Source organism: Mizuhopecten yessoensis, unplaced genomic scaffold (genome assembly GCF_002113885.1).
Source record: "Mizuhopecten yessoensis strain PY_sf001 unplaced genomic scaffold, ASM211388v2 scaffold10797, whole genome shotgun sequence".
NCBI classification, from domain to species: domain Eukaryota; kingdom Metazoa; phylum Mollusca; class Bivalvia; order Pectinida; family Pectinidae; genus Mizuhopecten; species Mizuhopecten yessoensis.
Window position 1 is genome coordinate 2,859,815 of NW_018408726.1, and position 16,244 is coordinate 2,876,058.

The 16,244-nt window shown below is 38.6% G+C and overlaps 1 protein-coding gene across 1 annotated transcript in view; it reads right to left on the reverse strand.

The window, feature by feature from the left end:
* LOC110462505 (lipoma HMGIC fusion partner homolog) overlaps positions 1 to 15,696 on the reverse strand; it is a 38,636-nt gene extending 22,940 nt beyond the window's left edge. The window contains exon 1 of the mRNA XM_021516476.1: positions 14,596 to 15,696. Within this exon, the coding sequence (XP_021372151.1) occupies positions 14,596 to 14,974 (379 nt within the window). The 5' untranslated portion in view covers positions 14,975 to 15,696. The remainder of the gene's footprint in view (positions 1 to 14,595) is intronic.
* Between the last annotated feature and the right edge of the window lie 548 nt (positions 15,697 to 16,244).

A 16,244-nucleotide genomic window follows, 5' to 3' on the forward strand; every position in this document is an offset into this window, starting at 1 on the left:
TATTTCATCAGTAAAACAAGAAGAAATGGTCGTGTGTATGACATCCGAGAGGTTATTTAGTCCGATACCCCTCTGACGTAAAGTACACCGTGTAATCCCAATTCTGACCCATGGTTCCACGACAGTTGTAACCAGACATCCTGATCTGCCTGTGGTCGGTACACCACGTAAATGACTGATATAGGATCCCCTCAAATAACAATAGCATCCCAACACGAGGCTATGATTGCCGCCAGAAGTTCAAAGGTTATGTCAATTTCCGGTCTAAGGTGTTTCCTCGTTATATTATCGAATCGCATGTTATTTATAACCAAAGACACGAGTTAGGTGTAAATGTCAAATATCAACTGGTATAAACGCATTTCACCATCAAGTTTAACTTAAACCTTTCACGCTAACACTCAAAAAAATGAAAATACAGATTACTGGATATTATGGAGTCTAATTGCATTACTTACCGAACGACCTATCAGAAGCAGGTCTGTTGTATTCAGGGTTCTGATTGGTCAGTGTTCGGTTAGGACAAATTATACTGTGCATTATACAAAATTGAACAACGTTTTATCAATGAGATATCCTCCAAATTCTAAGGGTTACGTTCACTTAATTGACTGTACAGAACGTAAATGAGCGTTATGTTTGGGTCTTTAGAGGATGACGATGATTTTAATGATGTTTTTAAGTTGACAAGACATTGCAGTCGGCTATAGATGTAAAAAGGACCTATACGGAAGGCCATACACATGCCTGGACTAGTATCGCCGGTATTCGTGCTTCGGACAAGCCAATTACAGGGCAATTACCTTAAATGTCAAAGTGCCCTGAAGAGAAAGCACTTTCGTACATAATCAAATATTGTGTACGTAATCAAATATACAACCCAATGCCTTCTGTTCGCGAGTTTATATCGCTATTCCGTGTACAACGCCATGATATGTGGCGAGCCTCTGTTTCAGCAATATTGGCGATAGCAAGGCAAAATCACATACATGGAACTTATACAAATAGTCATTCGTGAAGAAAGGATTTTTTCACATGACATTTCGTAGGACTTTGTAGGATTTGGGTCGATCTTAAACTACACATGTGATTGTATATACAACAGAATTGCGCATGCCATATTCAGTGATTGAGTAATACAAAATACTTTCGATCATCTTGAACGTTGACTTTATCAGAATTAAATGATGATGTTAGCTATTTAGCACCAAGTAGTAGCAGAATTAATTACTGCAATTGACTTGATCATTTTCATGTACTACATAAAGAGATCAGCTTTTATACATTAAACATGTATATAGGTTGATTCTCTAGTGTTTTTATCTATTTTGTCTGTTTTTGTCTTACTCTTTGAATATCAGACATTTTGATATGAACATTGATTTACTTTCGGTTGACATTCTATATTTGGTGTAAGCATGCCAACGCTAGTCTCGTACTTGTCCCCCTGTGACCTTTCTGTCCACGTACGGACCAATTCGTAAATGTCACCAGACACAGCCAGTGAAATGATGCCCACGAGTTGGTACCAAAAACTTTATACCAATAAACAATAGGTCTATATTTAACCAACTATAACTACACTGTCATTGGGATAGGACAAACGATCACGGGGATTCCCCGGATGTGAGTGATGACGTCATACCTGGCTCGATAAATCTCACAAATGTCGAGATTCTTGACAGTTCCATGATAATAATTTGTTATAATATTTAAATAATAAGCAGCTTGGACGATATACATGTTCTTAGAGACATAAAATACAGAGTTAGTAAAATATATCCATATGTACACCGACATATTAACCACGGAGGCGGAAGTAATGTATTATGCATGACCGTTTCCCAAACAATCGATTATACCGCCTCGTCCACATAGCCAAAGTGGCGGACAGGCATACGTAAACTGGACCGATTCAAGCCAGAGCAAGCTAACGTCATGACATTAGTTATTCATAAATTGATTTCAGTCATTATTTCACAATCGACCGGAAGTTGTTACAATTTCAGTATTGAGTAACAAGTTGTCTGCACAACCACTCAATGTAGTGAGATTAATATGGAATCTTCAAGCCCTAAATGAATTACTCTACGCAAACGTGATCCCGACTATGTCAGCTAGGGGATGGGGTTAACGGGCAACGCGCAAGGTCGAAGTAAAATGGCATTGTCTTACATCATCAATTGCGCTGAAAATAAATCTATAAAACTGGTCATAATTGAAAAATTAAGATAAAAAGACATATTTGCATGTACGGTATCTGCTTGGCAAGCCGCGTTTTACTGAATATCGCAAATAAAATTGGTATCATTGAATTACATATCATCAATGATAACAAGGTAAGTGGTATTATAATTGGCTATAGAAATACAAGGAAGAACAGCACGTGATACTAACATCCGGTTTGAGATGACCCCAAATCGTGGGGCGTCCAGCCTGCCGAATCCTCGTCTGTACACGTGTTACTAATTAAAGTTTTATTGACCTATATATCTACTTACAAGATAAGTACAGACATGTGCGTTTCATTTTTTAATGAAGACCTGTAAAATACTGGTAGCTGTCCAATAATAAGAAACAGAACATCCACAGCCAACTGACGATCGAGCGGAATGTACGCGGCTCGGCGTTCAGTCAACATTTCCATACACATATAATCAGTATAGAATACATCAAAGTACTATACGCTTCTCTCTGGGCTTCCAATAATTACGACTCGGATCAAATTTAATTTGTACCAGACAGCACACTTTATCACATATAAAACGCTGGACGAATGAGTAGTTTAAAGTTTCACTATTAATGGAACACGATGTATTCATAACATTATCAATCGAAATCCAGATCAAAACTTAACTCATTCAGCCCTGAAGACACATTTGAACTCATCCAATTAAAAGGTTGGAATAGTTCATTATGAAATTTCAGGGATGAATAAGTTAATATGTTCCACTTGGTAACATCAGATAGTTTCTTAATGTAGAAACATTTAGTACAGGTATAAAGTTGTGACCAGGAGTCATAAAGAAAATCAAAGTCGTCAAATTTTCGACTTAAACTGTTCTAGTTCGACTGTTCCTGATCCACAACCTAAAATTAGCGATGATTATAAAAGCTAAATCTGAAATCCAAATCTGATTTTTCAAACCCTGTGAAACCTTTAGTCTCAACTATAACGTGAATCACAGTCAGAGGTAGACTGGCCGTATGGTTTCTAGAATCTCCAATTTACAAAGAAACCTTAGATTTGTGAAGGTTCAAACTAAGGGAGATAAACTAGCAGAAGAAAGCAACTGGACACTGCTAATACTTTGAGCCGGTAGCCAGTTTAAATCAGGAGGTGCTGACAACAGAGGGGTGAGGGTGAAGAGGAGGGCAGCCGACAATCTGTACACAATCTATCATTTTGACGTCCACCACTCTTGGTTTATGGTTTGTTACATTGTAATTAGTGGTAGGCACCATTGAGCACCAAACAAAGATGTAATTGAGTACGACACTTCTCATTCAAGTTCTCAATTTTCAGTAAAGAGTCTATTTATTAAATACTGAAGTCTCAAATAAGATTTTGCTTAGCCCAATAGGCATGGATTCTATATACCGGGGTATCATGAGCATGTAATCAAACGGTATTAGCAATTTTCAAAATTGAAACGAAGGTCTTTAATCTTTAATCAACTTAAATACATTATAAAAGACTGAAAACCATATTATGCGAAACATGCAGAATTTCAGCTAGGTAGAATACGGGAAGCAATATTGCGAGGTAAACACAAAGGATCTCCATTCTGGGTAGGGGTGAATGTATTTATTTAGAGATGAACAAGAGGCTCCCATAAGATTTGTACCACAGCAAACGCTATCTGTAAGCACATCTCAATAACGTATTATATATGTAGAGTTCCACACTGTTGCGTTGTTATGGTTCTGTCGCGATTCTCCCATCTCGGGGACGAAGCAGTGGGTGGAAGCCTACGATAAAGTTTTTGATATATTGTCCAATTATAGAACACAATTGGTCACGTGGCCAAGCGCTGTGGAATCACGTCCATATGAGCATGGGTGACAGACAACACATAAGGAACGCACATTGTAAAGCAATAATTGCTGATCATTGATGACATTTACAGGATACTTCCCTTCATGTTCGAGGATACTTAAATCATATAAGGCATAGGACCTGTACCTAGCGCCTGATAATGCATCTCCTGCGACATTTCATATTGTATTTAAAGTATGTAATTACATTAAGAGTTGTATATATATGAAATGTAAAGCGCCTTACAGTGGATTATGCTATATAGATATGAAGTTAAATCAAAGGTCGAAAAATAGATAAATAAACAAAGACCATGCAAAACTACAAGAACATTTGGAGGGCCGTGTTAACCAATTAGAATGCTTGAAGGCCCGTGTAAAGCCACCAGGGTGGTACACATAAACCAACGTTTTGCAAGTTTGCAAAATGCGACAAAAACTATACATGTACCAGACATATTTTGAAAACTTTATCTTTTGACGGCCCATAATTTCCCTGCAGCCCCACTTGTACACGAGTTAAACCTTCCCGTTACACTTGTCAGTGGCTGAGACGGCGTGGAGTAAGACAGGTGGAAATACATTCATTTTACAGATATGTGGTTTTGACATGATGAGCCGTTAATCTGACTTTTACCAGAGAGTGTACGTAGTTGAGGAAGCAAGGAAAGCTGAACGCTCTGAGCGATGTTACAGGTGTGTGACTGGTGTATCGTAATTACCATTGTCGGCTGAGGAAGTGTTATGCTGCGTGAAGTCTGGGGGAACTTCCTGTTGGCGAAGTGGCCAATGATCATTATCACGAGCACGCTTGGTATGGATGGGTGTTTAATTATTAGGTATATACCAGTAAGAATTGCATGTGTGAGATTATCTGAAGGAACGTGACCAAACTGCAGATTGCACCGAACAGAAATCGGAAGAAAGTTGAAGCCTGCGTCACACGTACGATCCTTTCCAAAAGAAGGGTTTTACAGAATCCATTGAAATATATTTAAGGCATAATAATCTGGATTTTTAAATTTGATTTAGTAATTTTTACTTTAAAGCTGGCTCGAGTTCAAAGTCTTTAATTTAATAATAGATGTTAATATGAACTTTGATTGAACAGGTTGTTTGTGTGAAATATTTGATGGTAGGGGTATATTGTTTGCTTAAATTCCACTTACATCCAAACCGTTATAGCTACAGAATTCTATAACTTTGTTAAAACCTCAACATTCATGTGAGATTTATTATTTGGACTCGAATCAGCTGTGTAGATCACATGAAGGTGATTGAAATATCTAATAAACGGTCAAAACAAATAAAAAAAACTTGGGTGTGTTTTCATTAATCAAGCCTGGGGTACGGCCACGTTTGACAGATCAAAAAAGAAATAGAAATTTATTTTATACACATCAATTATAAAAAAAAACTTTTTCCAAGTTGTTTTATCACTCAGGCTGGCATAGGTGGAAGCGCGCTAATTCACGTCCGATCGGGTAATCGAACCCCGGCCGTCTTGGTATAATATACAAGTTTCAAGTTGTATTCGAACTTTAGGCCATTGGCCCATCAGTATACAATACATATTATACACAACTCATGGACAATGTTCAGAGAATGTTGTTTGCCTCATAGATGAATTTTCCTAGTATATACAATTCTTTAATTATGGACACTCAATAACTAAACGACTTTACACACAAATGTTTTTTTCAAATAATAGCTTTTGATAAAACGTGGTAAAAGACGAGTGTTTTATCCAATACATCACCCGACCACCAGAACTAAACATGTGTCTGCCGCTGCAGATTCGCCGTTAAAATACCGCTGTGTACTCCCTAATGTATTACTGAACTGGGCAAATGAAATAACGACACACTTGGGAGCTTCACCAGAATACAGGTAACACACTTTCGCGTAAACCGGAATTATTACATTATGCTAATATGAAATCGTTCAGAGATAACTCTAAATAAAACACATTAGGTATGCTGCATTGTATACAGCTAAGCCAAAACCAATATAGAGCTCTGTAATAACAATGACAGAACTTCTATTCTCCTAAACAATAAAAGTATAGAGAATGAACACATGGTTGAAGAGGATGGACAATGATGTTACGAGTTAATTATCTAGTCGACATCAACCAAAAATTTCATCAACTATATCAATTCATAATTGATTGAAAATTGAATAAAATACAGAAATACTGAATTTTGATGTGTTTGGACTCTCAGACATAGATCTAGACATACGTCTTTTCTACAGCTAAGTATTTGTTCGTCTGATAATGGAATTCGTCCTCAATTTCGCTGAAGCTATACGTAAATCACAGCCTTTTTTCTTATGGTACATGTCAATTGGGGCTACATACATTTCAGTTTTTCTTCTCGTGGTGTTTGTCTATCGGGCCACCTTCGACTTTCAATTGATATTCAATGGCATATTACATGTTCTATACTATATGCCCTACTATACATACTTTATTCGGCGTTAAATAAAGGTCAGTACATTCTCGTTAGAGGACATCACGGCCCTCGTTAACGTCGCGGACACGTCCGGGTAGATAGGAGGTGCTGATCCGGTCAGATTCATGCTATAATTAGCTCATTAGAGGGACACTGGGCGTATAATCACATCATTCCGGCGTGGCAGGAGACGCATGGCGTAACGCAGCACACCTGGGGTATTATTCCCAATAACTATTGTATATTGTAAACCATGGTAAATCGTCTAATTTAACGAGTTACCGACACAAAAAGTAGGAGGCTGTCACTGCTCCCCGTGTAAACCCCCTCCCCTTTCACGCAACGGAACAGAGCGTTCGACGGGATAGAGACAGAAATTGCCCGATAATGGCGTGATACATCACCATTGACCACGCTTCAGCCTTTCTGACACCCAACGTCTACACGCAATATTTTATACGTGGATGGTTCAAAGCACCAACCCGTTGTACATGTACTGGGGATTAATTCTACACAGCTATATCATGTATACTGCAAACACATGCAATATAAGGAAGATTTGTCAGCACCGCCACACTTTAGAACATCAGGCCACGCTTGCATTAAGTCAAATTATCAGCGAATCAGGTAAAACGCTAATTTAAATAGTTTATGCATTAAACGTTTGATGCTTATAAATATTCACTTAGTCAGTTTTTAAGAAATTCAAAACAGAAATTTGATTTTTAACGAACGACTTGTCAAAGCTAGCGAATCGTGTATATCCGGGTCCTCGGTATCAAATAACGTGTTATAAGGAATTTAACAAGGAAAGTGACAGGCTGTTCATCATCTCTAGTTGTCACGGTGGTCGAGCAAATGATACTGAAACTAAACATAATCTCCACAAATATGTGTATCACAGGATCCTTTGAGAAATTTTTATACAAAAGACATGCAACTTACAAAAAACGAAAGCCACAGATGTTGCTCAACGTCAAACAAGTACTCGTGTATTGATTTCAGTGACGGACAGTTAACAGTCTTGCAACCACGCTCTCGCATCCTGATTGCACATTGCCAGATAAACAATCGCACTTTTCGTCATTGATTGGAGGGACTTTTAAGTAATTACACCTACATGTATACACGATATGAAGTACACAGTAGTTTTCTCTATATAACCAACACCATACAGATGTATGATAAATAGGTGACGCTATTTCGGTATATATCACGACCTCCCGTTAAGTTTTTAATGTCAAACAGAGATAGTTTAATGCTTCTAGTAAATTTACGATTGCTTTATCAAACGATGGCCTCGGTCATTACAGGGGAATGCGATACAACCCGACGTATCGACTATATATTTACCGTATTTAACAGCGAGACACTCGCCAAGGATTCGTCTGAAAGGTTGGCCGCTTTCACATATATATGTATAGCATATGTACATTTAACGTGTACACAATTAATAATTAATCATGAAAAAAGGCCAGTGGTCTTAATAGCTGTCTTTGATATTTCATGTCAAATTTAAATTCTGTCAAATACGGTAATGTATATCAAAAGAGTACAAGAAATATAAGTTCTGAGCAAGTAACAAGGACTATAGTACAGGAGGCAGGGCCAATCCTAGTAGCGTATACATGTATAGTTGTAGGGTGTAAACTCAATGGTTTCCTGGAGTAAGTTTCCAAGGGCATGACCAGACCCCGGGATCGTCTTTTCTGTGTGGGGATCTCGACTGGTTTTAAGTTCTGGTCCAAGGACCAATGGTCCAGCAGTACTCGAGAGCAACCACGGTATCACACGTGTAATCATGTCCACTTATTGTATATATGGTTATGAGTTGGGGATCACGTATAGTACGTTTCCATGTTATGAATCAGGAAGCAAGTCCCAAGGTCAAGGCCAGACCCCTAGACAAATCCTACACTTATGTTTTTCTATCAGTTTTCGAGAATTGTATATGGTCATCGGCTTGACCTCTCAACTCTGTCCACGTTATTACAATCTGGGACTCAAACAATTCAAAGTGGTTAATTGGAAACATTTCATATACAGCATAGAGACCTAAGACTTTCTTACAGCTATATTTGGACCTTAACTGGGTTGTTCAGAATAATTTTACACGTTCTAGAGATTAACGTGAATTTTCGGTATATACAAATGGTGATAAGGTTTACCACCATTGAGGTGGCACATTTACCGAAAAAAACTCTAAAACGTGTAAATTTACTCTGAACACCTCAGTTTAAGTCCAAGTATACATGTGTAGCTGTAACAAATTATCAAGTCTCTGTGATAAACAGCACGATATACTGTGCTTAGCCATACCATTTCTTTCCACCATTTTCTCTAAGATTATTTAAATTATGAAATATATATGCGACGAAACCTTAATTGAAATTTCGTGGAGGAAACTCAGGAAGTCAGCATATCGGGCCTATACTATTTCTACCTATATAGAGTCTACCTATCGAGTGTTTGAGACTGCGGCTGATAATATAGCACGTGTTTACACACTTTCTACTGATCACGATGTCTCCACAAACTGCACGACATCGGAAATTGCCATTTTAACTTAGTTTTATACATTGTTTGTAGCTCTGCGTGTCTCGAACATATCGTGGACGGAGTGTAGACGTATTTAAACGTTTTGTTGTGGAAACATAAATATTTAACAAGCGGTGTCAACACAATAGGAACAGGTCTGTCTGACGTTATCGGCGCTGTTTTAGTATTTACCATCGGGTCGAGACAAATAACGAATTTTCCTTTACAAAACGGTATGAGTTTATGTGTGTAGGCTTAACAATACCTGTACATAGCGGTATTCATCCGCGCACGGCTTCCACTAAGCACCAATTATATAAACATTCAATAAAACAGTTTATCACAAATTGTCGACAGCTCTCGTCATTTCCCCTTGTGGTGACGATATTTGGGTCCTCAAAGGAGGGAATTCACACCACGAAATAGAGCAGAACATGACGTATACTTAGAAAGGCACGAACAGTCGTTAAACACACTCAGCAGATCTAAAATGAACCCCGATAATGACTTGGCAGTTACGTAAAGAATAGGAAATAAAATACACGATTTTTTTCTAACGTCGATACATCTACAGTATTCGTTTCATTAAACTCTTAACGACCGGCGATACAGCAGTATATATATTAGAATACTATTTAGACGTCAATTACTTAAAACACGTATTGTTTCCCTACATCATTCACATCGTACACAGATTGAGATTTTAAGGGTTTTTTTTAACCAAAAGCCCTTAGGCTTATATAGGTACAGGATAGCATACACTGTACAAGTACATTGTATCTTTTTCTTTCTACTGTATGATTTGTTTAGTGTTACATTATGTTTGTTGATGTAAACAATGTTACAAATTACATTATTTTTGTTTATATGTACAGTGTATTTTTATATTAATTTGTTAACATGTAGTGTAAACAAAAAATTGCTTATGTATTCAGTGTTACTTTATTTATATCCATGTGTTCGGCGTTACATTGTTTGATGTGTACAGTATTACATTAAAATTGTTGACGTGTACAGCGTTACACTGTACATTATATTTGTTGATATGTATAGGCCTAGTGTAAAAATAGTTGTATTGGCGTGCGGCACAATGTTACATGTTTTGAAACACTTATGGGAATATATCATTATATGTATGTTCATGTACGTATCCATTTGAACACATGGAGAAACTAATATAAACAATACCACTTATACAGAACAAACATTGACATTGATCATGTGGTTTGGTGAAGACCGTAGTATACAAGTTTCTTTTCGCCGACAACGTCATAGAGTAAGACACATCAGTTCTCCATAAATAGACCAATCAATTACCGGAGAAGAGAATAATATATTTGATATTTGAACAAATAGCAGGAAGCGCCATATCTCAGATTTACCATGCTTCTACCAAATTAATTACAATAGGCCTCAGATATTTTTTCACAATTACGACTAATAGACAGGCAGAACGTGATCCCGCATGTTTCCATGGAAACGCGAAGATAAATTCAACATTTACAGATCGTCCTTGTAAGATTCCCCGGTGCTTTGTCGTTATTTTTTATGGAGACAAATGCATGGTAATGTGTTGTTCTATTTTGAGTCGTGTAGTTTAAAGACGACAGTGTGTGTGTGAATACGTACATGTACGTTGTTTTCTAGACACAGTCACATAGCCACAAAGATGTCGGTAAATCTCGGCTTATAAAAACATTTGTTTTTGTATCTGATAAGCAGAGACAACTGACGTATATTAGCAATCTAACCTTTACATACATTAACAGACTTAAACCCCAGAGGCGAGATCACAAATGATTATGTATGTATTCTTTTGTCTTTCTTACAGATAAGTCATACTTAGTAGCTTAGCATGAAAGAACTTCTAGGTCAATTATCCAACTTCCGGTTGAAATGATATCTTGATCTGGATTATTTTCAGGAAAACAGGACTAAATGCGATCTGGGTTATATGATGTTAATGGTTTATTCTAGACAAGAACCCGCCCAGGTAGACACAACCTTACCAGAACGACACGTTTTAGCGCGGGATTTCTCCACTGCCACACTTCCGGTTGAGAAGACATATCGACTTTAAATCGCGGTCGGGTTGTAAAGCTTAATACGAAAACTCTATTTTCTTTTAGCATTAGTCACCGTATATTGTAGACTTTATAGTTGGGGCTATAGTATTATTTGTTTCTTTCAAGTAGCCATTTGAGAGTGAAATCGTCCAGATCAACATGACTTGACCAAAAGTAAATATTTAGATACAAAATAAGTCATTTAACAGTCATTTAGTGAAAGATGTGGGAAATTGAAGGACGTCCAAATCGTAGTGTGCCTTCCTCATGTAAGATTCACTCAATACATTCATTACAAACATTCTGTATTATAGAGACACAGTTAAATCATCATTCTAGCTTTTCTGTAAAGACCAAAGGCCTTATATAAGGACCCTAACAAAAGACTTTTGGGCCGGGAAGAGACGTGGGGAATCAATTTTGTCACAAACTCGAGTCGTCCTGGTGTGAGGTTTCACAGGTCACCCGTCAGCCGTTGTGTGAGAACGTAGTGTGCTCTTTTGATTTAGCTCGATCTGTCCCTTTGATTGGTAATGATGCCATTTTAATTCAATTTCTGGAGAAGGGATGACTCAGCCCTATCACACTGCCTCCGCTGTTAGTGGTATGGCACGCTCTAAACATCGGCCTAGCGACTACATCAGGACATCAGCACTAAAATGATGTAATGCTGCACAAATATTCATCGAAAATATTAATTGAACAACATGTTTGCTACCTTTGTCATCCGTGGTATATGTCAGATGAATGGCGTCATCGTGAAATGATTTTTAAGCCTCATAAGCGTTACTCGAATATACCTGAAACAGTCAGAAGTCATGGTCCTGTGAACGATTACAGACAGGCCAAAGGCCCCTATCCATTCTATAACACATCATATGTTTGCAGATTTGCAGAGAATATATCCGATCGTGAATTCACAGAAGTCTGAAACAAACTCGACGAATAAGTTCGGATCAACCCCGTCGAGAATAAGTCTAACATAATAACCAAAACACATCATTTAGAAAACTCAAATCAGTACAACAATTTCTGAAAGAGGAGTTCAGACATTGCATTGTTGTCTTACTTGAATCTACCAATACATACTGTATCCAATTGTATTATAATTAGATCAAAATGCTGGTTATTGTGAAATAATTGGCATTGTGATGTCATATAATATCTTGACGCTGAAGATGAAATTAATAAGGACTTATGAGCAAATCAACCCAATAGTCAGGATCAAACAGTGGACAATGAGTTGACGGTAGGATAGTGCAGTCTCGTTCAATCAGATGCTTGAACACTGCGTAATTAATCTCTGTTTGACGTAGCTTGCGCAGTCAACAAGAGTCTGGTTGAACGAGACTAAGGAGTGTGACGCTGTTGGAGGTACGCGTCAGTTAGCCTACCAATCAGGAGCTGTTCCGAAACGTCCACGACACTACGACTTTGTCTTACTATAGAAGAGGCTTCTAACGAAGCTATCATGTCTATGTAGCAGTGGAATAGAAGTTCTTAAGGAGAAATCGTTTGTGTTAAATTTTGGCCCGGGAATGAACTTCGGTTGCTTCATGATTTTTTTATGCCATTGACATTCATATATTGCACGTATTATTCAACCTCAACAGATACTCTGACATAAAGTATAGGTTGTAAGTATAAAGTTACGTAACCTAACGACTGACTACAATAAATAATAGAATAGGGTGAGATCAGAAAGCCATTATTACACACAGAGAAAAATGCTTAAGGATCGAACCAGGCCAAAATGTAAGGAAGTTAAAAGCCTGTATGAATAATGCTTGCATATTTAGAATATGTCGGATTAGTCCTCAATACCATATCGAAAATATCCTTGCGGTAAGATAATTTGTTTGCCAAATGATCACAGATCATGAGCGATATGACTAAACCATAAAGCAAGCCACGTCGGTACAGAAGCTGGCAGGACAGACGCGCGCCACACGAACGCGCTGCGGAGGACATAGGTCAAATGGCCACGGTGTACCGAGAGACCAGATGGTACAGACAGATACCATCAATGTGTTCCCCACACCACACGACGACACATCGAATCAGCGGACCCCCACGTCACAGAAAGGTCGGGCTAACATCACAGCAATGTTTATGTATATAAACCTCCCAACAGAACACACGTGGACACTAGCCTAACATTTGGCCCCATGGTACCATTTCGGAACCACCTGATCTGTGTCTGCTGACCCAATATACCTAGCATTGCTCCAGTTATACGTGCAAATTCGTCTAATAATCTCCACTTCCGCTTAGACTTATCTGTGTGTACTGAAAGCCCTGGAGATAGTCTTTGCCTTTCTTTAAAACTAAGCTCACTAAATGTTTCGATATGTCATTCATAACTCTGATGTTTCTCGACTGAGATTATAACACACGCTATAGTCAACTAGATGTCTAACCAGGTTTTCAAGATGCGAGACCCGGTCACCGAATCGATTTGACCAAACTGACCAAGCGAGCACGGATACCAGGACAGCGTCCATCATCAGAGGGTGACTGATCGTCTGTTGACCTGTTTCATCACCAAGACAACAGGGCACGTGAGAGGAGAATTATGACGATCATATTGCAAACAAAGAGATCAGAGGAGATATTTCACGAAACATTTACCAATCCCTTGGAGGTCGTGGATGGATTTATTTAGCCTGCTATATCCCACTGTATGATCGTGCGAGGTAAAAAGAAAATACCTGCATTTTACCAGAGAAGTTAGACAGGCTACCATCTCCTAAGTTTTTTTATGATGGATTATTTCCTCCTAGTTTAGAACTAAGGATCAGACATCCAAGTGATTAAAATTATTAGATTTTTTTCTAGATAATTAAATATCTATATGATATTCTAGAGACGAGAGAAAGTCTACAGAGACGTATACATGTCTCTGATTTTACATAATGTATGAACTAAATTCCTTTTATAAAACAGAGCTTAGCATGGCTGTGTGTAAAATCGGTAATGGCCAACTATTAGGTTGATAACGTATAATGAGTTTGATAATAATTTTCCAATTAATGTGTAAACACGCCCGCATCTATTGGTACTAACGATATCAGTGTAGCCCTGAATACATCTGTCATCTACATAATTAGGCATCAACCATTCGGGCAATAATTAATGAAGCTAATTTGTAAGCTGATTTGATAAACACAATATTTGGCTAATTATTTTTCTGATCACTGTTATCGTTATGTGATATCAGAGATTCGAGTTGCCGTCACACTATTATCAGAACATTGTCTGATTTACATGTCATGCAATAAGAGAGTGTTGGCTAATTAGCAGCTCGTCGACTGTGGAACCTCGTAAAGTTGGAATATCACCGTTGTTTAGGATGAAGTAGATTAAAGTTGAGATGTAAGGATTAATAATACCGTTGTCATTAATTATTCGCACAGATCCAAGCCATCGGGGATATATTGTCAGTACGTACCCTTACAAACTCCCGACCCCCGGGCTTAGATGGTGTCATTACTTACCCGCACATAGCTGCAGGATCCCGGCCACCCGGGCTATAGTCGGTGACACAATGCCCTGTATGCATACAGCCAGGATTGCGACCAGGGACACAAGCATGGCGAGACCACACCCCACTCCGATTGTCAGGGTAGCGATCTGCCAGGAAAGACTGGGTATGTCTTCAAACGTGGAATAACGTCCGCATTGCTCAACCATCACTAAAGATCCGAACTCGTTCATCCGGGGGTAGTTACATCTCCGGAATACCCCAAAATAAACTGGTGTCTCCCCCATGTAGCCCCGCAACCAAAACGGCATGTAGAACCCCACACTGCCCGCCAGGGCCGCTAATAGGGACGAAAACGCCCAAAAAACTCCCACTCCGGACAGACCAGCCATCCTCGTTACGGACGTAACACTTCACAAAGGAACGTTGAATACGCTTGTCCGTAACGGACGTTACATTTAATGAGAAGTACGAAAGACAGACTTTCAATTGAAGTCAGACACGGAAGTTATTCTTTTTTTATCACAGAAAACAAAAATGTGTTGTAACTCCAAAAACCACGCGAATAACCGCGTTATCAAGGTAATCCCTAACCGGCACAAAATATTTGGGGTTTCTCTTCATTTATCAGGGATAACGAATGTCCTTCCCAACTTATCCTGTTTATCACACATAACGATTACTACACTGTAAACAAACTGACTGAAATACACACACTTGTTTGTATTGAATACAAATATACTCTAAAACCAATATCACAGCTGATCTTTAATCCGTATGCGCAACACAGATCTATATAAGCTAGCTAGTTCTGTATAAAACCTTCTCCCACACGCGTGTCATCTATAGAAAGAATCTGTCAGTGAAAGGCAATAATCTCCGACCTTCCGAAAGAAGAATATCAAGGCAGAGTAAGAAGACAAAGCGTGTTTGTAGTCCAACCACCTCACTAGGGAACACCAGTCTCTGCAACTATAGCTACGCAACCGTCACGGTCGCTGGTCCACGTCGTGGCGAGGGTAAACAGCAGGGCACACGGTTTACGCTCTGTTTACATACAGGGTCTTAGCCATGAATGAGATCTCTTTACAACTACACACACACGCTCACTCCATAGGACTTGTGACTGATCACTCGAGCGGAGAAGGTTCTGAGTGGGTCAGAGGTCATGTCAAAGAGCAGGTCAAAAGGCGGGGTTAGATGAACCGGCTGTCTTGTACTAGTTCAATGTTGCAGATAAATATTACAACACAATTAACATCGTTCCCCACATTTTGGTCAGTACATGTATATTCGAGGTAAACACATATTTCATTCACTCTGACAATTTAAATAAAATCTTGTGACAAAATTTCAGGACAAAGGATTATTTTCCGGACTGTGCGAGTTTGCGAGTTCAAAATATTGTAAGATGGTAAGAGTTGTGTCCCCTGATACTGTCGGACTCAGAATTTTTAAATACTGTACGTAGCACAGAAAATCCTTTACACTGTATCTATTCTCCCCGTTATTTAATCTAGCAGCGTGGTAGATATACTCAATCCTCTCCCTAACTTTTTCATCTCAAAGGTTCACTTTTGAATTAAATATATATATGCTATACAGGGGCGAATCCAGGATTTCCTAAATGGGGGGGGGGGGGGGGGGGGAAATTTTTTTTCA